The 24,331-nt window shown below is 49.1% G+C and overlaps 2 protein-coding genes across 4 annotated transcripts in view; one reads left to right on the forward strand and one right to left on the reverse strand.

The window, feature by feature from the left end:
* Positions 1-6,461: 6,461 nt before the first annotated feature.
* On the forward strand, positions 6,462-8,857 carry FZD9 (frizzled class receptor 9). The gene has a single exon (XM_036310095.1). It carries the CDS (start codon positions 6,725-6,727, stop codon positions 8,501-8,503), a length of 1,779 nt encoding a protein of 592 aa, XP_036165988.1. The 5' UTR covers positions 6,462-6,724; the 3' UTR covers positions 8,504-8,857.
* A 4,451-nt stretch (positions 8,858-13,308) lies between these two features.
* Positions 13,309-24,331, reverse strand: part of BAZ1B (bromodomain adjacent to zinc finger domain 1B) — a 78,413-nt gene continuing 67,390 nt past the window's right edge. For all 3 annotated transcript variants that reach the window (XM_036307951.1, XM_036307950.1, XM_036307952.1), the window contains 6 exons: positions 22,214-22,361; positions 21,012-21,159; positions 19,131-19,240; positions 16,849-16,997; positions 15,772-15,875; positions 13,309-15,467 (listed from right to left, as the gene is read on the reverse strand). In XM_036307951.1, the coding sequence (XP_036163844.1) occupies positions 15,110-15,467; positions 15,772-15,875; positions 16,849-16,997; positions 19,131-19,240; positions 21,012-21,159; positions 22,214-22,361 (1,017 nt within the window). In that variant the 3' untranslated portion in view covers positions 13,309-15,109. The remainder of the gene's footprint in view (positions 15,468-15,771; positions 15,876-16,848; positions 16,998-19,130; positions 19,241-21,011; positions 21,160-22,213; positions 22,362-24,331) is intronic.

The following is a 24,331-nucleotide window of genomic DNA, read 5'->3' on the forward strand; positions in this document are numbered from 1 at the left end:
AATTTCCCCTCGAGTTGGATAAATAAGCAGCAGGTCCAACGTCAACGAAACAGGAGCTGGAGCTGCTGCACAAAGCGGCTTTCAGCAGTGGCAGGCGCCTCTGGGCGTCCTGGCCACAGGGCGGCCACAGCGGCCCTGGCAGGACTGGGGCTGGACACAGATGGGGGCTCTCTGGAGGTGGGGTACCCTTTGCCCCCGGCATACGCCGTCACCTCGTCCCTTCCCTGAAGCCCCCCCAGAGCCAGCCGCTGCTCTGAAGGGCCTGCTTCCTGCTGTTCGCTCCGCCCTCCTCCCCTCTCTGCTCTTAAAGCACCTCCTTCTCCAGGACTCACAAACTTGTCACTTCGACTGGTCCCAGCCGGCCCCCAAAAGAGACCAGTAAAACACTCGCTCTCTTAAAACCTCCCCATGGCTCCCCATTGGCCAAGGGTAACCCTGGCTCCCTGCCTCACTAGGGCCCTGGCAGGCTGCTTCCATTTTTCTCTCTGATGCTTTCAGTGCTGCTCCCTCTGTCTCGAACACGCTGCCCTCTTTTATCTGGCTCCCAGTTGGGTTTAAGAATCTGCTCATGTGTCACCTTCTGCGAACCCAGCCCCAGGTTCCCTCTCTAATCACGGATGTCAGCTGACACCAGAGTTGTCACTGTTCTATCTGTGACTCCAGCGACCAGGAGCAGCCAGAGGACAGGTGCCCTGTCTTGTTCATCTTGTGTCCCCAGCGCCCAGCCCAGTCTGGGCTATGTGCTGTGTAGGGTGCAAGGTAGGTGCTCCATTAATGTTTGCTACCCACAATTCCCATAAAATCACATGGACATTCCATTTACATAAACTAAATGCAAACTAATCTACAGTGGTCATCTGAGAGGGGGAGGAAGAGTACAAGAAAACTTTTGGGGGGTAAAGAATATATTATTATTATTTATTTATCTATTTATTTATTTTAATCCTGGTGCTGTGACTTGCCTTTAAGCATGTTGCTTCAACTCTCTCTTTTTTTATCTTTATTATTGAAAGTTGCCCTAGCCGGTTTGGCTCAGTGGATAGAGCACCGGCCTGCGGACTCAAGGGTCCCGCGTTCGATTCTGGTCAAGGGCGTGTGCCGTGGTTGCGGGCACATGCCCAGTGGGGGGTGTGCAGGAGGCAGCTGACCGATGTTTCTCTCTCATCGGTGTTTTTTTTTTTTTTTTTTTTTTTAAATATATTTTATTGATTTTTTTACAGAGAGGAAGGGAGAGAGATAGTTAGAAACATCGATGAGAGAGAAACATCGATCAGCCGCCTCCTGCACACCTCCCACTGGGGATGTGCCCGCAACCCAGGTACATGCCCTTGACCGGAATCGAACCCGGGACCCTTCAGTCCGCAGGCCGACGCTCCATCCACTGAGCCAAACCGGCTTCGGCTCTCATCGGTGTTTCTAACTCTCTATCCCTCTCCCATTCTCTCTGTAAAAAGTCAATAAAATATATTTAAAAAAAAAAAAAAGTATTACAGATGTCCGCCATTATCTCCCATTGCCCTCGTACTTCAACGCTCTTTAAGCCTGTTCCCTCATCTAAAAATTAGGATAAATAATAATCACCTCATAGGGTATCTTGAGGATTAAATGAGATGTAAATTAATACTCAATAAATGGTAGTTATTTTTAAGCTCATTTCACCCTACATTGACCAGTTATATATATACCAGTTACTAACTTTTTAATGTACTACTTCCCAGTAAGATAATTGCATTTTAACTGGAAGGTATTATCTGGGTCAATTGTGGTAATAATTTCACAAGTATATCCATATGGTAAAACTCATCACATTGTATACTTTAAATATGTGCACATTTATTTTACATCAATAATGTACCTCAATGATGCTATAAAAAATTCACAGACCCATCGACCCAGCAAAATTTACACACCCATCGACCCAGCAAAATTCACACACCCATCGACACAGGCTCTGTACTATAGAAATAAAAGTACAGGTCCATTCAGGGGTCGGCAAATGTCTTCTGTAAAGGACCAAATAGCAAACATGTTCAGCTTTAGGGGCCATTTGTCTCTGTGAAAATTACTCAACTCTGCCATTGTAGCTCAAAAGGAACCATAGATTCTAAACCAGTGAGCATGGCTGTTTCAATAAAACTTTATTTAATCCAGTGAGCTGGATTTGGCTTATGGACCACAGTTTGCAGAACCCAGTTACAGATACACATACTCCAGTATCTGCATGGCCGATCTATATCAGAACAAGCCACTTAAATGTCTATCCAAGGAGATTAGCTAAATAATTTATAATAAATCCTCACTGTGAAGATCAGAGTGACTATTTTTAAAAAATGGTTGGGCCCTGTGTGTGTTGAAAAGGAAAGACATTTATGATAGTAATTTAAAAATACTTTTGTTATGAAAAACTTTAAATGTACAGAAAAGTTTAACAACATTTATAGTGAGCACCTGAATGTCCACCACCTAGATTCTACCATTAACATTTTACTTATTTTTACCATATATTCATCCACTGATTTATGATAGATTATTAGGTGAAAAAAATGAGGCATGAAATGTACTCTATTAATTCCATTTTAGCACAAGTGTTTGTAAAGTCGAGACAAAAGTATCAAAAGAGATACCTGAACTTTTTTTTAAATCCTCACCCAAAGAGATATGTTCATTGATTTTAGAGAAGGAGAGACATCGATGTGAGAAAGAGACATCGATTGGTTGCCTCCCGTAGGCACCCTGACCTGGGGTCAAACCTGCAACCTGTTAACGTATAGGACAACGCTCCAACCACTGGGCCCCCAGCCCGGATGAGATGTCTGAACTCTATATTGATGAGCTGAGTGCTGAGATTGTATGTACGAAGAGGAAGAAATGATTGTGTTATTTCTCTGCTCATCTCTAATGTTGAATTAGTTGTGAAAAGTGTAAAGCCCTAAGAAGAAATTTTTAAAACACTTCTTTAGTAAAAATGAAACAGTCTAGTCCAGCCTTTGACATCTCCTTAAAGGGAAACTGATTGAGAACCAGGGCTCCAGTTCAGGGAGGTGGGCTCATTCCCTGAGGCCACCTGAGGGTCTTACCCAGCCCTGCCAGGGCACAGGCAGGCACACAGGAATAACCAGGCCCCTGCATGTCCGTGGGTGCACACGCACACTTAGTTCACCCTTCATGCCCCATGCACAGCACACACACAGCCAAAGCTCACCTCTGTCTGCCCAGGCTGCAGTGACTCTCCACACCCCGCCCCTGCCCGGGAGCAGGTGTGTCCACGTACCTGCTGGGTCCTCCATCGCCAATAGTGCCTCCTGAGGGCTGTCCAGGACACCTGGAAGAGATACAGGACCGGCCCCCTTCTAGTTCCTGTTTATTCACAGACACCTCTGTCCCCAAGAGTCCAATCGACATCCCTTTCCTAATCTCAGGCCCCACTTGTAGTCAGCCTCTTCCAGAAGGATCTACGGCCCCCTCCTCATTACATTCTTTTCATACATTTATGAGAGCGCCTTCCAAGCCACGTGACAAGCTACCCAGGCGCTCCCAGGGCTGTGGGGAGACGGGCACAGGTGTGGTGGGTGCAGGGCACAGAGGCGGGCGCCAGGTGGGGGTTGTCCTGTAAATGGCAAGATCAGAGCTGAGTTTGGGAAGGAAGGACCAGCATCTGCCCAGTGGAGGGGAGTGGTGGCTACAGTCAGGGAGGATGTGGAAGGAAGGGCCTCAGGATGGGGAGTTCAGGGAGACTGGAGTGGTGGGAGGGGGACAGAGGTCAGGAAGGTGTCCCTTCCCACTTATGCAGGGCAACTTGGCTCACAACCAAGGGCCCCAGGAAGGGAGGTGTCTCCCCCAGGAAAGGGACTCCATTCCCACTGCGCCTGCCCCTCCGGCCCCGCTGCCCAGTAGAGCAGAAATGGGGTGGGCGTTGATGGTAATCTCCCTCTTCCCAGTCCCCTCCGGTCCTCCTCATAGTCTCCCTTTCAGTGAGCGCCTGGGGTATTGTTCCACCTTTGTAAAGAGGGGGATCGAGTGACAAAGCCGGGTGGGTGGGCAGGCGGCCCAAGAGGCCTCTTCTCTCCCAGGCAGCATCTGTATGGGGGAGGGGCTGTTCCATAACCCCTCCCCACCTCTGGCTTCCCAAGAGCAGCTGTTACCATGGTGACAGGCCTGGCATCCCCTGGCTCCTGGGGCACCCTCCCCATTACACTGCCAGAGGAAGGGCCCCTGATTCTTCTACACCCTCAAGGGGGGGTGGGTGGTTAGGGGACTGGGGGGTTGGGGCATAAAAAACCTGGTTCCCAAGCCAGTCCTAACAATGGGAAGCCTCCACCAGCCTGAGCTTCCCACTCTGGCTGCCAGCAAAGGGGACAGCTCTGGAGCCCCCTCCTCCCACCAACACCATAATGTAGGGGCTCAGGAGGCAGGGCCATGCTCCAATGTCATCCATGCAACTGTACCTCCTCAGGGCAAGATACAGAGAAAAATAAAATGTCCCCTTGGCCTTGGGCAGCTGCTAGAACTGAAGCAGAGGGGGGATGGATGGCGTATGTGAGTGCACAAGTGGGCGGACCGTGGGCGCAAGGATCCGGGCCCACAGAGCAGAGCCTCCACTCCATCCAGGACAGAGGCTGCCCTTAGGAGGTGATGCTGGGCAGCCAGAGCAGCAGGGAAGGGCCTCTGAGCTGGGGGGTTGGAGGCAAGACCGAGGTGGCATGTTGTTTCCCGGGAGGAGCTGGAATGGGGGGAGGAGGGGGAGTGGCAGGAAATGAAGAGGCAACTGGGGAAGTTATGCCTTGAAGGGTTTCTGCTGCCGTCTCATCTCCATGAGCAAGAGCTGTCACCCTGTGTCAGGGGAAACGGCCACTGGCATTTTGGCAATGAACCCCTGTTCTCCTTGGCCAGGTGATCAAAGTCACAGCCTTTTCCCAAAGGTCCCTCCCTCCTGCGCTCCTCCTGGGGAAGTTCAGTATCTTACAGCAGCACCTCTCAGGGCTCAGGGGAGCCGAGCATATACTATGCACTGGGCACAGTGCTGGCTGCACCTCCTTGGATGCCCAGTTTCTCGTGTCACGTGAAGAACAAGAGGCTGGGTGCACGCCTGCAACAGAGCATCTTTCTTTCCTTCCCCCTTCCTCATTCTAGCTCAGCTCCTAGAGGGGGTGAGCACTGATTACAGCCACTGCCCCAACTCCTTCCGAGCCCCCACCACATGCCAGGCTCTACAGAAGGGTGAGCTGGGCCAGCTGGGCAGGAGCCCTTCCTCTGGTGGGGACAGGCTGCCTCATGCAGTGGAAGAGCCTGAATGCCAACCCTCATTCTTGTGAGTTCTATAATCTAGGGCAAATAGCTTAAGTTTTCTGAGCCTCAATTTCTCATCTGTAAAATGGGCTCAGAGTTCCTTGTAGGACTATGAGAGTTTAAAATGCCTGGCGTGGGGCTGCTTGGCTTTCCATAAGTCCTCAGTCAGTCTCCTAGCCCTCCTGCGGGTCACTCCCTTAGTCACTCATCCTCTAAGCAACCCTGAGCAGCTGCTAGGGGGACTGAACTTGTGCTGAGCACACATGTTGAATCTGAGTCTGAGTCTTCCAGATACTCCTCAGGGGTGAGGGCAGATGGGAGGTGGGCAAAGGAGTGGGGACAGCAGTCTCAACGTGAGGCCCAAACCAGAGCAGGGCCCCGTGGGTGGTGTGCTGGATGCCCTTGGGCCATGGAGCTGCCCAGGGCCCATGAAGGGTACCTGGCTGAGCAGAAGTGGGAGGACTCAGGTGCTCTGGGGTCCTAAGGAGCCCCCACAATCCAGCCCCTCAGAAACACCTTCCCAACCTGGGGGTGTACAAGTGGGTGGGATGGGCAGTAAGGGGCCTCAGTCTCAGACCTCATTCACTTCTTTTTTTTTATATATATATATTTTATTGTTTTCTTACAGAGAGGAAGGGAGAGAGATAGTCAGAAACATCCATGAGAGAGAGACATTGATCAGCTGCCTCCTGCACACCTCCCACTGGGGATGTGCCCGCAACCCAGGCACATGCCCCTGACCGGAATCGAACCTGGGACCCTTCAGTCCGCAGGCCGACGCTCTATCCACTGCGCCAAACCGGTTAGGGCCTCATTCACTTCTTGTCATCTGTCACCGACAGACCGACCATATCCCTAGGGGTTCACAGTTACTGCGTGGTGTCCTGCCTTGGTGGTTCCATCTGTACCCCAGGAAGGACAGTTCTCCCCATCCCCACGGTTTGAGTGAGGCCCGCGGAAGCAGGGGGCGTAATCATCCAATGTCATCCTGATCGTATAGGGAAAGGAAATAACCGGCTGTGAGCGCGCAGACCATGCGGTGCTTCAACTCGCCCCACAGGGCCGCCCCGCCCCGGGGTGGCTGCGGGACGCGGCGCCTTTAAAGCCCAGGCGGGGGCGTACCCGGCGCGTGAAGGACCCGCCTCTGGGCTTGTCCGCCCGGCGCCCCACCCCGAGGCTTGTAGCCGCGGCCGAGGGAGGCGGCGCCGGCTCAGGCTCCGCGGCCGCTGGAGTGGCAGCGGCAGTGGAGACTCGGCGCCTCTCTCCCTCGGGTGGCTTTCCTGCGCGCTGCCCAGCGCGCCCAGCCGCGCCCGGACACACGCGGGCGGCTCGGCGATGGCCCGCGCCCCGGGACCAGGCGGGCGGGCATGGGGGCGCCGGATGGCGCGGCCCGAGTGAGCCGCGGCCGACCTCCCGCCTTCGGCAGGGGCAGCCCGGGATGGCCGTGCCGCCGCTCCGCCGGGCGCTGCTGCTGTGGCAGCTGCTGGCGGCGGGTGGCGCGGCACTGGAGATCGGCCGCTTCGACCCGGAGCGTGGGCGCGGGCCGCCGCCGTGTCAAGCGGTGGAGATCCCCATGTGCCACGGCATCGGCTACAACCTGACCCGTCTGCCCAACCTGCTGGGCCACACGTCGCAGGGCGAAGCCGCCGCCGAGCTGGCCGAGTTCGCGCCGCTCGTGCAGTACGGCTGCCACAGCCACCTGCGCTTCTTCCTGTGCTCGCTCTACGCGCCCATGTGCACCGACCAGGTCTCGACGCCCATCCCTGCCTGCCGGCCCATGTGCGAGCAGGCGCGGCTGCGCTGCGCGCCCATCATGGAGCAGTTCAACTTCGGCTGGCCGGACTCGCTGGACTGCGCCAGGCTGCCCACGCGCAACGACCCCCACGCGCTCTGCATGGAGGCGCCCGAGAACGCCACGGCCGGCCCCGCCGAACCCCACAAGGGGCTGGGCATGCTGCCCGTGGCGCCGCGGCCCGCGCGGCCCCCCGGAGAGGCAGCCCCGGGCCTGGGCGGCGGCGGCGGCACCTGCGAGAACCCCGAGAAGTTCCAGTACATCGAGAAGAGCCGCTCCTGCGCGCCGCGCTGCGCGCCGGGGGTCGAGGTGTTTTGGTCGCGGCGCGACAAGGACTTCGCGCTCGTCTGGATGGCCGTGTGGTCGGCACTGTGCTTCTTCTCCACGGCCTTCACCGTCCTCACCTTCCTGCTGGAGCCTCACCGCTTCCAGTACCCGGAGCGCCCCATCATCTTCCTCTCCATGTGCTACAACGTCTATTCGCTGGCCTTCCTCATCCGCGCGGTGGCCGGCGCCCAGAGCGTGGCCTGCGACCAGGAGGCGGGCGCGCTCTATGTGATCCAGGAGGGCCTGGAGAACACGGGCTGCACCCTCGTCTTCTTGCTGCTCTACTACTTCGGCATGGCCAGCTCCCTGTGGTGGGTCGTGCTGACGCTCACCTGGTTCCTGGCAGCCGGCAAGAAATGGGGCCACGAGGCGATCGAGGCCCACGGCAGCTACTTCCACTTGGCGGCCTGGGGCCTGCCGGCCCTGAAGACCATCGTGATCCTGACGCTGCGCAAGGTAGCCGGGGACGAGCTGACCGGGCTCTGCTACGTGGCCAGCATGGACGCGGCCGCGCTCACAGGCTTCGTGCTGGTGCCCCTCTCCTGCTACTTGGTGCTGGGCACCAGCTTCCTCCTGACTGGCTTCGTGGCCCTCTTCCACATCCGCAAGATCATGAAGACGGGCGGCACCAACACAGAGAAGCTGGAGAAGCTCATGGTCAAGATAGGGGTCTTCTCCATCCTGTACACGGTGCCTGCCACCTGCGTCATTGTGTGCTACGTCTATGAACGCCTCAACATGGACTTCTGGCGCCTTCGGGCAACAGAGCAGCTGTGTTCCCCAGCCAGTGTGCCGGGTGGCCGGAGGGACTGCTCGCTGCAAGGGGGCTCAGTGCCCACTGTGGCTGTTTTTATGCTAAAAATCTTCATGTCGCTGGTGGTGGGCATAACCAGCGGTGTCTGGGTCTGGAGCTCCAAGACGTTCCAGACCTGGCAGAGCCTTTGTCACCGCAAGATGGCAGCTGGCCGGGCACGGGCAAAGGCCTGCCGGGCCCCAGGAGGCTATGGCCGTGGCACCCACTGCCACTATAAAGCTCCCACCGTGGTCTTGCACATGACTAAGACGGACCCCTCTCTGGAGAACCCCACACACCTCTAGGTACACAGGCCTACTCAGGGCGGCTGTTGCCCCCTCCTCTACCCCCCCCCCCCCTCTGGGGGAGACAGCTGACTAGCAGCTGCCCAGCTGTCAAGGTCAGGCAAGTGAGTGCAAGAGGGCTGAGGACCAGGGCAGGGAGACTCTCCTTCAACCCTCACATGTGAGGACCCAGTGAGGCTCACTCCCCTGTGGCCTAAAGCAGGGGGTGGGCCTGGCTAAGTCCCCACAGTGTCCCAAGGGAGCATGTGGAGAAGGGGCAGAAGGGGGCATGGTCCAGCAGGGAGTTTATTTAATGATGTAATTTATTGTTGAGTTTCTCTGGAAGCTGTGACTGGAATAAACCCCCATGTGGCACCCCTGAGTCCTCTCTGGGCTGGGAAGGTGGGAGGGTGGGGGGCTCTGCAGGAATCTCCTTTGTGAGCAGAGCTGGGGTGGGTCCCTGCCCCTGTTCTCTGGTTCCCCACCAATCAGGAGAATGTCCCCCATGGAACAGCTGTGTTTTGCAAGTCTCAGAGTGTGTGTGTGTGTGTGTGTGTGTGTGTGTGTGTTTCCCTTTTGCCTGTCTTTGCTCCTTTTGGCAACCTGCTTGCCTATTTCTGAGGCCTGGGTTCCTGCTTCCCAAAGTGAGGCTGGGATGCCTGCCTGCTGGGATACTCAGGGAATCCCCGGGATGACATCCTCATCTCTGGCCCTGGAGAATCTCTAGCCTATTTGGGGGTTGTGTTTAGTAAGTCTTCCTTTTTGCAGACTGCTTTCCTCATTTGTGTAGAAAATGAGGGCATCGGCCTATCTCAAAGGTTCTCAGAGCTTCAGGCCCTGCTCCTACTGCCTCCTGTAGCCCAGCCTGCTGTCTTCCCTGGGGTCTGAGGCTGGTGTCTGGCCATCCTTATTGCCTTTGAAGATTGTCAGTGCACTCACTTCACTAGTTGGGGCCCTGGGGCTCTCTCTGGGTGGAGTAGAGATGGGACTAGACTGGTATATGGGCCTCTTGGTAGCAGACATGGACACAGAGATGGGAGCCCGGGTATAGTGGGAATTGGGCCTTCAGCTCCTAAGAAGCTGTGGAAATATTTGAGGTACGGGAGCAGCAATAAGAAATTGGGCAGGTACAAGGCAGTATGCATGGATGCCAGGGGCTAGGAAAAGGTCCATGGGACCCTCATCAGCTTGGGATTAGATTACAGGGCCCCATCATGGCCTCAGCTGTGGCCACTGTGACCTCACCTTGAGCGATGTGAGGGTCTTGGTTCCTGTCCCTGGGTGTATGGCACAGTGGCATTCATTGTCACTGCCAGGAGGCCCCAAGGACCTAGTTCCGCTGCTGGCCTCACTTTGGAGCCAAGGGGAGGCCCAAGGTCAGTAGCTTCATTTCAGTGGTAGGGGTCAGCCCCCTAACCCAGAGCCTCTCAGGACAGGTTCTTGCCCTGCACCGACCACCCATCTCACAGGACAAGAGAGAAACCAGATGAAAACCAACGACAGCTCCATCAGGAGTTGAGATGGGTTTAGGGCTGTCCCTCATCACATATAACAGTACTGACCTCTGGGGGAATTTTGCAACCCTTGTGCCTTTTGCTTCTGTGTCTCTTACATGTGGAATGCCTTCCCCATCTTAATCCTTCCCTTCTCACAGAGCACACAGTAGGTCCCTGTGCCTTCTTTGATCAATGAAGCCAAATGACTGTAACACCTTGTAACTCTCCCTGTGAGGGTCCTTGAGTGAGACAGGATGAGCTTATTGAAAGTGACAGGGGCCCAAGTTCAGAGCGGGAGGGGCAGTGGCTGCACCAAGCTGGGCTTATGGGCCAGGTCTGCAGGGAGCGGGTGGAGCTGAAGCTGCTAAAGGGCCTGCACTGGACGGGCAGCTGGAGCAGAAGGATTCCGGAGATGGTAAGAAAAAGGCAAATGTGAAGGGTGGAGGGAAGGATTAGCATTAAAATGGCACAAGTTTACCCTATTCCTTGCCAGTCATTGGACAAGGGAGGGGGGTCCTTGGCTATTTTTCACTCAGCAGAAACCAGACTGGCTTCCAGAACAACTAGGAGGCGGGCGGGGACTGAAGGGGAGGTGTAGTCAGGACCAGCCCAAGGGGGCTGTGTCGGCTTTGAGCCTGAGATGGTTCACATGGGCCAGTACTTGGGAGGGAGGGAGAATGGACCTTGCCAGCCAAGGCTTCTCAGCACTGGGAGACACTATAGAAATGTCCCAGACCCTAGAGGGGAAGAAGGAAACAGTTATTAAAGGCCTCTTACAGAAGTCCTCAATTTGGTCCCCCTCTCCCCACTTTACAGATAGGGGAAAGTGGAGGACTTGGCTGGCTCCTCACACAGCCAGGTAGGTGGTCTGCAGCCTCCAGAACTTTTGTGACTTCCTCCACCACCACCACGTCCCAGGGGAACAGCAGATGTTGAAACCTGGGGTTGTTTTGTCCAGAGAAGCCCCTCCCAAAGCAGGTCTCTCCACACCCCAAGACAAGTAATTCCAGAGCCCCCAAATGCCTCAGAAATCAACACCTGCTAGACTGTTCATTGTGTGCCTCCAGCCCCTCCCCGCAGTGGCCCTGGTGGCCCAGCAGGTGGGTCTTCAGAGCACCACAGCACGTCAGTCTGAACTTGTGGCTGGGAGAGCCTGAGTTAAGAGAACTTCTTAGGTCAGTTCACAGGAGTCAGCAAGGAGGTCAGATTGACCTGCCTCGGTGGTTAGTAGCTGCTATCAGTTCTACCCTGAAAGGGAAAGTCCCAGCATTCCAGAGCAGTCCTGGGTGTAAAAAAGGCCTCAAGGCCCTGGGCAAGAATGGAAGCTGTTAACAGGAGGGCAAACCTCTTTCTGCCTCCCCTGAGTTTTCTCACCCCTGCCAAGGAGACCCTGGCTCCCTGCCCAAGTGGTGGCTTTGGAATCCAGACCCCACCTCTCTGCCACCCCTGACTGTACCTCCTCCCCAGAGACAGGGTTTGAGGAAAAAGAAGTCAGGATGAGGGAGAGGCCTTAGTTGGTTCTCGAAGTAATGATTCATGCCCATCTTCAAGAATAAAAGTTCTCGCCCTGGCTGGTATGGCTCAGTGTTGGAGCTTTGGCTGGTGCACCGAAGGGTCCAGGATTTAATTCTGGGTCAAGAGCATGTACTTGGATTCCCGGTTCCCTCCCTGACCTGGGGCAGAGCACATGTAGGAAGCAACCAGTGATGTGTCTCTCACATTGATGCTTCTCTTTCCCCTCCCTTCCACTCTCTAAAAGCAATGGGAAAATATCATGTGAGAATTAACAACAAAGGGTAAGTTTTTGTCCCCATTTATAATACTCAACCAAAAATTAGGTGGCTCCCCCAAGGTCTCACCCCTGGGGAAGAAGTAGGGAGAAAGGGTGCTTCTCAAGGTTGGGCAGGACCAGGATACAGACCCATGGTCCCAACAGCACTATCCTAGTGTGGCCTAAGGAACCTACCTGAGGGACAGAACTGCATACACGAGGTGGGAGTCCAACTGTGTGTAGAAAATGCTCACAGGTAACACAGCCTCCTTCTTCAGAGCCTGAGGGCTGATCAAACCAATCTGACCTTGGGGCAAACTGCTTCCTCCCCTGCAGGACGGAAAATCCCCAAGTGCTCAGTGCAGGCCTGGCTCAAAGCCCGCATTCAGCAAGGCCACACAATGAGTCAATGGCAGAACCCACACCCAGGGCTTGGGTTCAGGTGCTCAGGAATTGGTAGTTTCTTTTCTCAATAAATGGGAGCATGCAGTGGCTCTACAAAACCTTTGAAGTCCATAGGTAAGCTGCCACCCAGCTGTGACTACCTGAATCAACCACTTGGACTTTATAAAACTTCCAGCATAAAATAAGTACAGAGAAAACAAGATTGGCTACATGGTAGAATTGTTGAAGCTGAGTACATGAGAATCCATTATATATTTACTCTTTTTGTGTTTGAAATTTTCCTTGGGTGTTTTTTTTTTTTTTTTAATCCTCATCCAAGGATATTTTTTCCATTGTTTTCCAGAGTGGGAGGGAGAAATATCAATGTGAAAGAGACACACCAACTGGTTGCCTCCTACACATGCCCCGACAGGGTGGGGAGGGAGCCCACAACCCAAGTACGTGCCCTTGACCAGGAATCAAACCCAGGACCCTTCCGTGCACAGGCTGATGCTCTAACCACTTAGCACACTGACCAGGACTCCCAGAGAGTTTTTAAAATGGCAGGAGTTTCCCCAAAATTAACTAAAAATCTACATAAATTTCTATAGTGAAGACTTAAAAAAATAATTTCCTCGAATTCTTAGAAATTTCAAATAAAATGTTGGGGGGTTTCGGACAGAGACAAGGCCAGGGAAAATGAAGGTCTTCCTTTGTACCAGGGGCATCAGAAATGTCTCCTGGAAGCAAGGAAATGAGAAGCTGGCTCTAACCTGTGGTTAAAAAGGCTAAGTCAGCCCGGCCGGTGTGGCTCAGTGGTTGAGGGTCAACCCATGAACCAGGAGTTGATTCCCGGTCAGGGCACATGGCCAGGGTTGCAGGCACGATCCCCGGTAGGGGGCGTGCAGGAGGCAGCCGATCAATGATTCTCTCATCATTGATGTTTCCATTCCTCTCTCCCTCTCCCAAATAAATAAAAGCATTAAAAAAAAAAAAAAAAAAAAAAAGACTAAGTCAAAGAAAGGTCCTCTCAATGCTGAGGAATAACTGGTTCCAAGACTCAGTAGGAAAACTGAGGACTCAGACTATATACTCTCCACTAGCACCCCCAAGGAGCACAAAGAAAGAGTCACCAGCATTGTTTTTTCTTTATAAACACAAGTACATAATGTTTATTTGAAATTCCAATTTATTACAAGTTTACCCCTCAATGGGGCCCTTCCTCCTTAAAGACAATTAAAAAACAACAAATTCAGGTATCACTGAAGTGGGAACACAGGATTCTTACTGTTAACAAGAACAGACTGGCTCTAGGGTAAGAGGCAGGAGGTGGCGGCGGCTGGGATTATGAAATTGTAATGTCAGTGCTAACTCCAAGCCTGTGGAAAGGGGACAGTAAACCTATCCACCAGTCACCGGAGCAAATCCCCAAAGTCCTTGAATGAAGAGGACAGGGGAGAGGCAGGGACCACACCTTGAAGTTTAATACTAAGAGGCTTTATTCCCAAATTCTCTAAGTTGCAATCCCCTTGATGGAATTCTTTTCCCTTCATTTAAATAGATACAGGAAAACCCAGGTGATCCAAATTTCCAATTCAAAGCTGATAGAAAAAAAAAAATTAAACCCTGTTTTGCATTTTTTATCAAAATCTTCCATAAAAGGGAAAGAAGACTACAAACTTTTGCCTAAATATAACCACTAGTGCTAGAGTCATTGTGGGAAGGGGCTGCCTAGCTTCTCCTCCCATCTCTACTCCCACTGACACTGACCACTGAAAGATTCAGGTTCTCAGGGAGTAAAGGCATGGGAGGAGGGGGGTGAAAATGGGAATGGAGAAGGGAGAAACAGCCACAGGGGCAGGCGGGGGGGGGGGGGGGGAGGGGGTGCCCTCTCCCACCCAGGTCACACTGATTGCTGTGATAAGCCTCCAACCCACTTCTCTGAAGGAGAGAGGATGGGCTGAGGGAGGAGATGGGGCAAAGGAAAGCAAACACATTATCATATAAATTGTACTGTACATGTGCCAAAGCAAGATGACAGAAATATTTTACAAGGTGTTTTTATACAATATCACTGCTAAAACAAGCAATTTTTAATAACTAGAAAAGTCAATTTAAAAAAATTAAACATTTCAATCCTTCCTGCTTTTCTTCTGCTCCCCTAAGAGCTTGTCTGGTATGTGGGTGGGCTGGGCTCCAACACCCCTCTGGCCAGATCCATCAAACTAAAGATTATATGCATGATTATAAGCAGGACTCCAGTCTCTACGTGAAGTGCCTTAGTTTGTTTGTTTTCTGGAGGGTGTGGTGGGGTGAAAGTGGGGAGAGAGCTGTCACAAAGAAGGGGAAGGGTATTCAGGAATGGCTCTAGGACATGTCCCTTTACTCTGCCAAGATCAAATGAAAAGAGCACAACTGTTTCATGATGCTGGTGAATACAGAATTCTGTATGGCACTCACTAATACCGTCACCTGAGAGGGAGTGGGGGAAGAGACAGAGTATGGGCTTAAAGAAACAAGGCTGTATATAAATATAGGCTTTTAAAAAGCACCACCACCTCACTGGCCTGGTTATACTTGAGCCTTCTGTGTGATGCAGCAACCCTGCCCCTGGAGACCAAAGGGCTTGGCACTTTCGTGGTGGCCAGAGCGGAAGGGATCCTGGGTAGGAAGGAAAAGGAACTGGGTCCACACCCTTGGGCTCGTCATGGAAACTCTCAGAAAGGGCAGGTCCAGGCCTGTCACCGTAGTTCTAGGCAGAGACCAACCCAATATTATGCTCTCCAAACAGCTCTGCTTGATTAAGGCTCTATGGAGAGTTTTAGAAAAACAGCGCAAGCTTGGGACAACAGGCATTTCAGGACTCCCTGTGATGTCCTCCCTTCCACGTTCTTCTCCACCCCACTCCTCCTTCCCTTGCTCTCACCTCCATTTCCCGAACCTCAGCTCCCTCTCCCTTACCAGGGCCCCACCTCTCTATTTCTTCTGTCTTCGTCCCCTAGGCTGTCCAGTGGTCTCTGGCTCACTGTCCCCTTCATCTTCAGTAAACTGGTCAGGAAACTTCTTGCGTTTCCTACGGACATATGGGTGGCCAGGAAGGTGTTTATGCAACAAAGCCACCAGACACTGTTCTGTCTTCACCATGCAGTTTAGCACATGGCTGCCTCGGCAGTTGTAAAGCTCAGCGTTGGTAAACACCTGCTTTATGTCGGTAAGAAACTCTTGCACAGAGCGGTAGCTCCCACAGGAACATTTGTTCTGCATTGTCTGGAAATCCATGGGGTGGGTGATCACATCATAGTAGTCCTCAGCCTCATCTCTGGTCACAGGCTCCCTGTGGAGAAACCCCAAATGGAGATATCAGCACAGCCTTGACACAACGGACAGAAACTTTGCTGTTAAACCATTAGCCACAGAAGGCCCACCCCGCTGAGATCAGCCACCTGGTAGGCACAGAGAAGGTGTGTTCACCTTGCACTAAGAGCTGTCTCTACCAGTTTGGAACAGCAATCCCCTGCGACTGAGACATGTCTTGAAAGGAAGGGATCAGATTTGTTCCTAGGGGTTCAAATGAGCACTGCCTCAGCCAGCTGCCAGGTTGGTCCTACCCTCGGTGCTTGAGAACACAAAGCTGTTACCTGAAGGGCCAGCTGGAACGGTACTTCACAATCTTGTTGAGGATCTCTTCACACTTCTGCAATTCCAGGCTTTGCCTCCGGGAGCTCCGTTTGGTCTGAAGCACCTGGTGCCAATGGAAGAAGATATCATTACAGATCCAAGAGGAGAAAAGTGGACAAAACAGAAAATGTATACATCTGCTTTAAAAAAGAGAGAAAGAAAGAGCTCAACCACTTTCTTAAGAGCAGATGGACCTGGGATTATGATGACGCTGTTGTATATAAGCAAACAATTGCAGAAAACCAGACCGGGTATGGGTGCCACTGGCAGACAATTCTGTGGGAGTAGGGAGTCTCAGGGAAGAAAGGCAAGAGGTACAATTCCTTTCCTGTGCTCTCCTGCTGCAGGCATGTGAGAGCTAAGTGACTAAGGAGAAAAAACGTGGGGCCTCCTTTCCAGGTAGCCATTAAGAGGCTGTGACTCGAAGAAGGAGGAGCCACAGAGTTGAAGAGGTTAGGGCTGGGCAAGTAGGAGGATCTCTCATTGCTCTTTGAGCTCCCTAATGGCTTGCTTTATGCCCCCAGCCCATCCCAACCCCAATTTGATCTGTCAAAACAATCAAGTTTTCAAGGGCCTCTTTTTGCTCTTTAAAGCTCAAGTGAAGTCTAAAGCAAAACCACTAAAATCACAGTGGAGGAGCAGAGGGGAGGGTAATGTCCCTCCCATAACAACTGTCAGCAAAAGACCAGAGAGTAAATGAGGCTCCGACATTGCTGACATTCCCACAATGGAGACCCAGCCCCTCTGAGCCACTGGAGACACATGGATACTATTTTAAAATCCTTAACAAGTCGCAGGCTGCCTGTTAACTAAAGGAGACAATGTTTGCAGGCTACAGCAGGAGAATGCCGGACATAGCTGTTCCTGGAGGGCCTGCTGCCTTGTCTGCCTATAGGCCCTCCCATCAGCCTCCAAATTTAGGGAGGGAGGAGGGGAGGAGAGGGGGAGGCTCCCACCTGTTGCCTGATGAATTCCTAATACTGGAGTCGGGGATAAGAAGCAGAAACATTAGAGGCAGAATGATAAATAGTTCTTACCAGCTCATCAACCTCAGTGTCATCTACAGGTGGTGCCTTTGGCTGAGACCTCCTGGCGATAGGATGTGGCTTCTTAGCTGGTCGTCGGCCTGGCCTTGCCACAGGGGAGATGACACCCTGCTTGCCCCGGACAGTCTTTCGAGGTCTCACTGAAATAAAAAATACAGACTGAGAGGAGAACAACTGAGGATGAAGGAAGCATGTTATGGAATGAGGAGATCATCGGACAAGCAGAGCAATGGCTTCCTTGGGTTACAGAGTGCTCTTTGCTATCTCCTGTCCTATCTAACAGGACATCGTGAAGGGAGCAGTAGATGAGGAATGAATACCTTTCATGAACTGCCAAAGACCTTTTAAGAGCCTCCTCAGGTCAGTTCCTTCAGTCTCTTCTATCCTCTGGCCCCGCCCTGTCCAGTTACTCCTGGGAATGAGGCTCCTGAAGGAGTCAATTGTAAGTGCCGCACTCAAAGGAGAGGCCATTTGCTACAGGTCTGCCTGGAATTCCTACAGCCCACACTCAGCCTGAAAGAGTGTAATGCATTTACATGTGAGATGAAACTTGACTATAGGAGAGATCCTATTTTATAATTCCCAGAGTTATCTTTTCTTAGAGAAAAGCTGATACTTATGTAAAGTATTTATGTAAAGTCTTCCTCATAGGTCACTCCCATAAAAAGCTGCCTAGGATCCCCAAAGAGAGAAGAAAGAATACAAAGGCACCCAAGACCACTTGTGTCTCAGGTTTACATCAGGTGTTTAATGTCACACAAACCAACATTCCTCAATATCTCACGCTCCAGAAGGATTAGCTCAAGGTTTCTCTACTAAACAAATTTTCCCTGGAAAGCGGGAAGGTGACATTTGGACAGACATAGGGGCATACAGAGGCAGTGATACAGGAATAAATAATGTTAACCCTTCACTGGCTATTCCAGGGTCTCAAGCCCAAGACCTGGCTAAGAACAGGGAGTAAGCAGCTGATGCCAAGGATAAAACTTTGGGATGTTAGGAACAGACACCAACCCCAGACTTGAGCTGAACTAGAGAGCCACATCTTTGGTGGTCTAAAAGGCAGAGTAGACAAAATGCTATAAATACTTCCTACATCCTTTTGATAGAAACAGCCCTTGAAACCTGGAAAGGAAACAATTCCTTGGAAAGAGAGCAACACCTCAGAAGTAGAAAACAATCACTAGTTTGAAAATAATCAATCAGTACACTGCTATATTCAGAATCTGCTTCCAGACAAACACGCATCTGAATCACAACTCCCAGCCAGTAGATGCTGGTCTCTGTGTGATGCAAGGTTAATGGACTGCTTGTCTCCTCACCCTGGATACCTGGAAAATCATGCCAATAGGAATGAGTGAAATTGAGGTGTCCCAAATTAAAAGCCTTCAGGACTAGAGAGATGGGAGCAGGTGTGTAAGCCCAAGCCCTCAGGTTTGGCGGCACTACTGAAGTAAAAGATTGATCATGCCAAGCATCGTCTCTCTCCTTATACTAACTGATCATTCAGAGTGCTATGATCTTGGGAATTGTATCATCTCTTCAAGAGCTCATCAAAATCTTGATCTGTGTCTCTTTTCTACTAACCTACAAAGAAGGATATGTTTTGAAAAGAGGGAGGCTAAGGGTAAATTACAGAACTTCAAGTTTAACCATGAAAACAACAAAACTCTCAAATAGTCACAAAAAATAAAGAGTCAGCGAGGTAAGGGTAAATGATGAGGTCTTTTTCTCCCCCTACTGGCATCTAATGTGAAACATATATGAACCTTCCTAACAACTTTATGCCTAAGCTATGAAAAACCAGCATTCTTTTTCAAACTAGCAAAGCTATGCCCTGAACTCTATAGGGGAGTGAAAAACAAAGGAAAAATTACTTCTCTGAAAACAGAGGCAAAAGAACTGTTAGGAGAGGGCAATGGAACTAGACCTTCTTTAATCATTGTCCCCAGGCAATGAGGGGCTCAGAACTAGAGGCTTGTCATTAACATACTTGGTGCCTTGAATTCTACTAAATCGTGGATCAAGTGAATCTACCGTAAATTAATGTTCTTGAGATGAAGCTACCCAACCTCCTAATAGGAAGGTGGTTAAATGGCACCTTGAAAACCCATTTAAAACCATGGCAATGAAGTCACCCCAACAGCCACAATATGTGAGAAAAGGAAGATGGCATGATGGCAACACTGACTATCTATTGCCTGCCAACCCAATCTTTCCAAGTCAGCTTAAAAGACTATGAGATTAACTATGAAGGCAAACTGAATACTTACATCGCAAACCAGCCACCTCATAATCTTCTTCTTCCTCTTCCTCCTCTTCTTCCTCTTCACTGCTCTCATCATCTTGGCTGTTCTCAGAGGCAGACTCCTCTGTGTAATTCCTGGGAGGTGAAAAAGCATACAGGGAACCTGGTTCTCAGCCAAAGTGTTCCTAGGGGGATCAAGTCCCATATGGATCCCAGCAACTTTTCCCTCTTCACACACTGGACAGATTTGATGATGAGGAAGGTAAACTGAATCCAGGCCAGGACACAGGAAGTAGAATATATTGTCAACAGCATACCTCCCCAACCAGGCCCCAAATGCTTTGGATAAGACACCAATGGCAACAGAAATCAAGACCAAAATGTACCCCTCCCCCCCTCAAAACAATTAAAAATTTTATTCCTTTTATCTCACAAAAACAGCCAGATAATGTAACATTTAAGGTATTAAAATGTGTCCCCGACTCTGGGGTGGACTGAAAGAATAAAAGCCCAGACAGGTGTTACTCCACCTTGATGGCCCCCTTCCAGGAGCTGAAACAGCTTGCAGATGACCATAACATCAAAGCAATGGTAATCCCAGCTCAGAACAGCTGGTCCCAAGCCCCACCATTTCAGAACAGCATGCCTCATCTCTCTTAAGTATAGCTGGAATGGAGTGAGAAATAACTGAGTAATACTGTTAGGTGAGGTCAGGATCAAACAGCTCTGCCCTTTCAAAGAGAGACCAAGCCAAAGTGCCTATAAGCTGCCCTTTTACAACCTCAAATTTCAATGTGGAAAACAATTGTATTAACTTGGCAAATATTAGGTGCCTCCTTTTTACAAAGCCCTGTGTCTGGCCTTATTGAAATTAGGGTGAAGAACAAAGCACCACCTCTACTCTCAGGGCATTCACAATCTCATGGGAAGACAATCAAATGCACCAAAATGCTGTCTTAGATATTGAACACCCAGTTGAAACACAAAGAGGAACAATTAATTCTAAGGATGTAAGGACACTTCAAGAGAACACAAAATTTTCAGTAGTTTACACCCAGTAAAATGAGGGAGTACTTGGAAGAGAGAATATTCCCACTTGGGAGGAAAGCACAAGAGGCAAGGATGCACAATGAACAGTTTGTAACAAGCGCACAAATATGGGAAGGAGGGCTCATAAAAACATATGCCAGTATTGTACAATAAGAGTCTCAAAAGTTAGGCTAGGGAGTTTGGACTTTATTAAAGAGGAAATGTAAAGATTGATGTTTTTGAATAGTAAAGTGACATAAGCAGTTCTTTGCCTTTTATAACCTATTCGGGTCTCATCACTAAAGCTGGAAGAATAAGAGGGTGAAAGATATGAGGTAAGGAAGGAGTTGAGAAACCACTGAGGAGCACAGGTGAGAGATGTAGGAGGGCCAGTGACAACAGGGACCTTGGAGAATGGACAGCAGATTGATTCATAAGACATCTGGACACTGACTTGATAACATCTGGCAAATGAATGACTATGGAAGACAAAGGAGAGGAAGATGTCCAAGTTGACAACCAAATTCTAATCATGTTAAGGAAGGTCTGGGTAGGGAAAGTAATGAGTTTCAGGATTTGGTGGTTGCAGACATAATCACCAATTAAGAAATGGGCATGGGGCAGAAGGAGATATATTGTCATTTTAGAAGGTATGGTCAAGAAGATAGAGAACATAACTGGTAATGAAACTAGAAATGTCAACATTAAGCTAAAATTAAATGAGCCCCCCTTGAGTTCCTATTATACCTTAAATGATCAGGCTCCATACCCAATAGATGGACTTAAATTAAAGCTCCTTAATGTCATTCAGTTTGAATAACTGAAGCCTAATTATAACAGCTATTTATTCATTTGTTTTTGGGAGAAGAATTCTCACCTGCCACGGGAGTTGCGCCTGGCAGTAGCAGGCTGGCAAGCTGGGCATTGCCACTCACCATCTGGTACTTCATAGAGGGCCGGCCTCAGACAAAACAGGTGGAAGGCTTTATTACACTCATCACACAAGATCAGTTTGTCATCCTCACCTGCAAAAAGATAAACTTGTATGGCACTGTCGGGAACATGGCAACAGTCAAGGAGTTGGAAGGAAGAGCCACTTGCCCTCAATTAACACTACAGAAGCAACAAACATTCTAGTACAATGCTACTACATATTTTTTTAAAATGTAGTCACTTTCTGAAAAGAAATGTAGCACATATTAATCTGTGGCTTAGGTCTCCTGATTTATATTCCAAAATCTACCCAGAACTAGGACAGAACATTTAACATTTATTAAGAGGCAGCAAAAAAACAGTGATAGCAGGAAATTTTGCTGCTCCTTTCCCACTAAGAAATATAAATTCCCTATGAAGTATTACATTTTCTGTCCTTCCTCCTTCAGGACCCCCTAAACACTTCCAACTCATATCTGGTATGACTCTCTTAAAACACTTAAGTTTCCCTACATTTGAAAATACACTGAACCAACTTACCATGGCCATGTCCCCTCCCCAACTTTCATTCTACATCAGTTCTTAGGGCAACCTTTTTTGGAAATTAAATTCAAACCAAATTCACAAAAGAATTTTAGTCACTGAAAAGTGTATCACTGAGGGAGGCTTTTAGTCATGAAGTTCCTTTTACACACATGGACTTAGAAAGCTCTCAGCATTAAACGGTTCCCAAATGCCTTTGCTGTGTAGAATTCTTGCTGGAAAACCCAAACCTGAGTATTCTTCACAATGTACAAGTACCGCCCTCTGGTGGTAGCACCTGTCCTACTTCACAGATGACTAAAATTCAGAGACAGTAAGATTAAAATGTTTAGGCTAACTAATTTTCTTCCCTGTATAGAATTTAAAGATTGGAAAGCAACTGCTCTTATTTTATACTCAATATTGGGGAACAAAGGGCCTACTCTGATTTGTGGACATGGGATTTCAGATTAGCATTTTATTATAGAACTCCAGCAGGTAATATCTGTCCCACCACATTTAAATGCTGTGTACTCAAAATTATTTAGGGGAGAAAAAATCTGTGTTAACAAGTCACAGTTCCTGATACATTCAAATAAGCAGCACTGACCTAAATACACCTACCTTTCTTTCGACAAACTTTGCACCTGGCATTTTCTGCTGACATATCCCACTTGATACAGGCATCAAGCATCCCAAGTAGAACATGCATTCTGGAAAAGGTCTGAGCTTCACGGATGGCTGTCTTCCATTTTTCCAGAGCAGATGCAACCTAAACAGACACCAAATCAGGCCAGTATTACTATAGGGACCTCAAAGACATGAATTTTTCACATAATACTGACAGAGTTTACACTGAAAGAGGAATAGGTAGATACAACAAAACGATGTTTCTCTTTCTCTGTACCTTCCTCTCTCTAAAATCAATCAATAAAAAACAAAATATTAAGTGTTGATACAACATAGTCCTTTAGACACTATCACCAACTTCTAAGTTAAGTGAAAATCTGAAAGTCCCAGAAGTTAGCCTGACTTCATTCTGGGCAGTTAATCTCTGCATACTGTCTTCTCCATGATCATAAAATGCAAATTAAATTAGAATCAGCCAAGCAAAACATAGGATGGTGGAAAATATAATCAGCAATTCTGATGATCAACACAACTAACTCTCTTTCCTATGGTGAGCATTTACCTGAACAAATGCTAATGTGGGGGGGCGGGGGGTTATCATTCTCAGATAGTCAGAAAATACAAGAGACGACAAGGTAAAGCTTAGGCAATTCAGCAGAAGCTGAGAGACTAGGTTATCTTAGTATCATCAACCTTGTGGAGGTCATATTGCTCAACTGTCATGAGTGAACTAAAGTGGATTAGCAATCCCTGCTACTTTTACAACTCGGGCTAGCTCTAGCTAACGGACAACACTACCGCTGGATTTCACTGCCCTGGCTCTAGGCAAAGAGGTCTATTTTAAGGAATACAGTCTTCCTCCTATAGGAGAGTCCAGTTATCCTGGAAAGCCATAGGCTTTACAATAGCTGCCAAGGGAGTAGGATAGTTGAGCCACTTCTAAAGCTGTGGTGTGAGGAAGAGAAAATAATGTTGTCCTTTCTCTTTCCTACAGAAATAAAGAACCACAGAGCATTTATGAATAATGGTATACATTTATGAATAATAGCAAGGATCATTTAAACACACCAAAAAAGTCTATTTAAGAGGCTGCTAAAGTTCTAGGGGAAATTGACTCATTCCTTATTCCAATCTCCAACTGCAGGTATTTCAACATCTGCCTTCGAAATACTGCACAGCACAATTTCCTTCCTTCCCTCTTCAGAGTGCGTCAATAAAACATGGGGTCCATTATGACAGCTGCTAGTTTTCCCCCCTGTTGTAATGGAGAGCTAACACATGGTACCACAGACTTTCTTTAAAAGAGTGCTATTGAAAACAGATAGAAAACGGCTAAAATGGGCTTTGCTGTCCTCTAGTGGACAGTCAGATGCACACCTTTTCAAGAAAATGTCTTAGCATATAGTAATGCTTTTTTACTTCCTTAAGTTATTGCTTATAAATTTTAAATCTGAGTACTCAATAGCTCATTTGGCCTCTAAAATAAAAAAACTGAGCCCTAGCTGGTTTGGCTCAGTGGATAGGAGTGTCAGCCTGCAGACTGAAAGGTCACAGGTTCGATTGCAGTCAAGGACATTATAGCTTGGTTGCAGGTTGGTAAGGGTGTGTATGGGTAACAACCAATCGATGTGTCTCTCACACATTGATGTTTCTCTCTGTCTCTCCCCCTCACTTTGACTCTCTAAACATCAATAGAAAAATATCCTCCTGGGAATACCGGGTGCTGTAGGCTTAAAAAAAAAAAAAAAGAAAGAAAAATATCCTCCAGTGAGGATTAATAAAAACACTGGAAGGGATCTTGAAAACAGGCTTATTTAACCTCATTTTAAAAACATTTATTGTGATAAAATTTATATATTGACAAGTTCACCTTGTAAAGTGTACAATCAATGGTTTTTCATATATTTACAGAGTTGTGCAACTGTCAATATAATCTTAATTTTAGAACATTCATCATCCCCACAAGAAACCTTGTACCCAACCCATTAGCACTCATTCCCCATTCCCTACACTACCCCACCACATTTACCCAGCCGATAAGTAACAATTTATCTACTTGTGGTCTATAGATTTGTCTATTCTGGACATTTCATATAACACCTGGCCTTCTAT

The sequence above is a fragment of the Myotis myotis genome, unplaced genomic scaffold (genome assembly GCF_014108235.1).
Source record: "Myotis myotis isolate mMyoMyo1 unplaced genomic scaffold, mMyoMyo1.p scaffold_m19_p_5, whole genome shotgun sequence".
In the NCBI taxonomy this organism is placed as follows: domain Eukaryota; kingdom Metazoa; phylum Chordata; class Mammalia; order Chiroptera; family Vespertilionidae; genus Myotis; species Myotis myotis.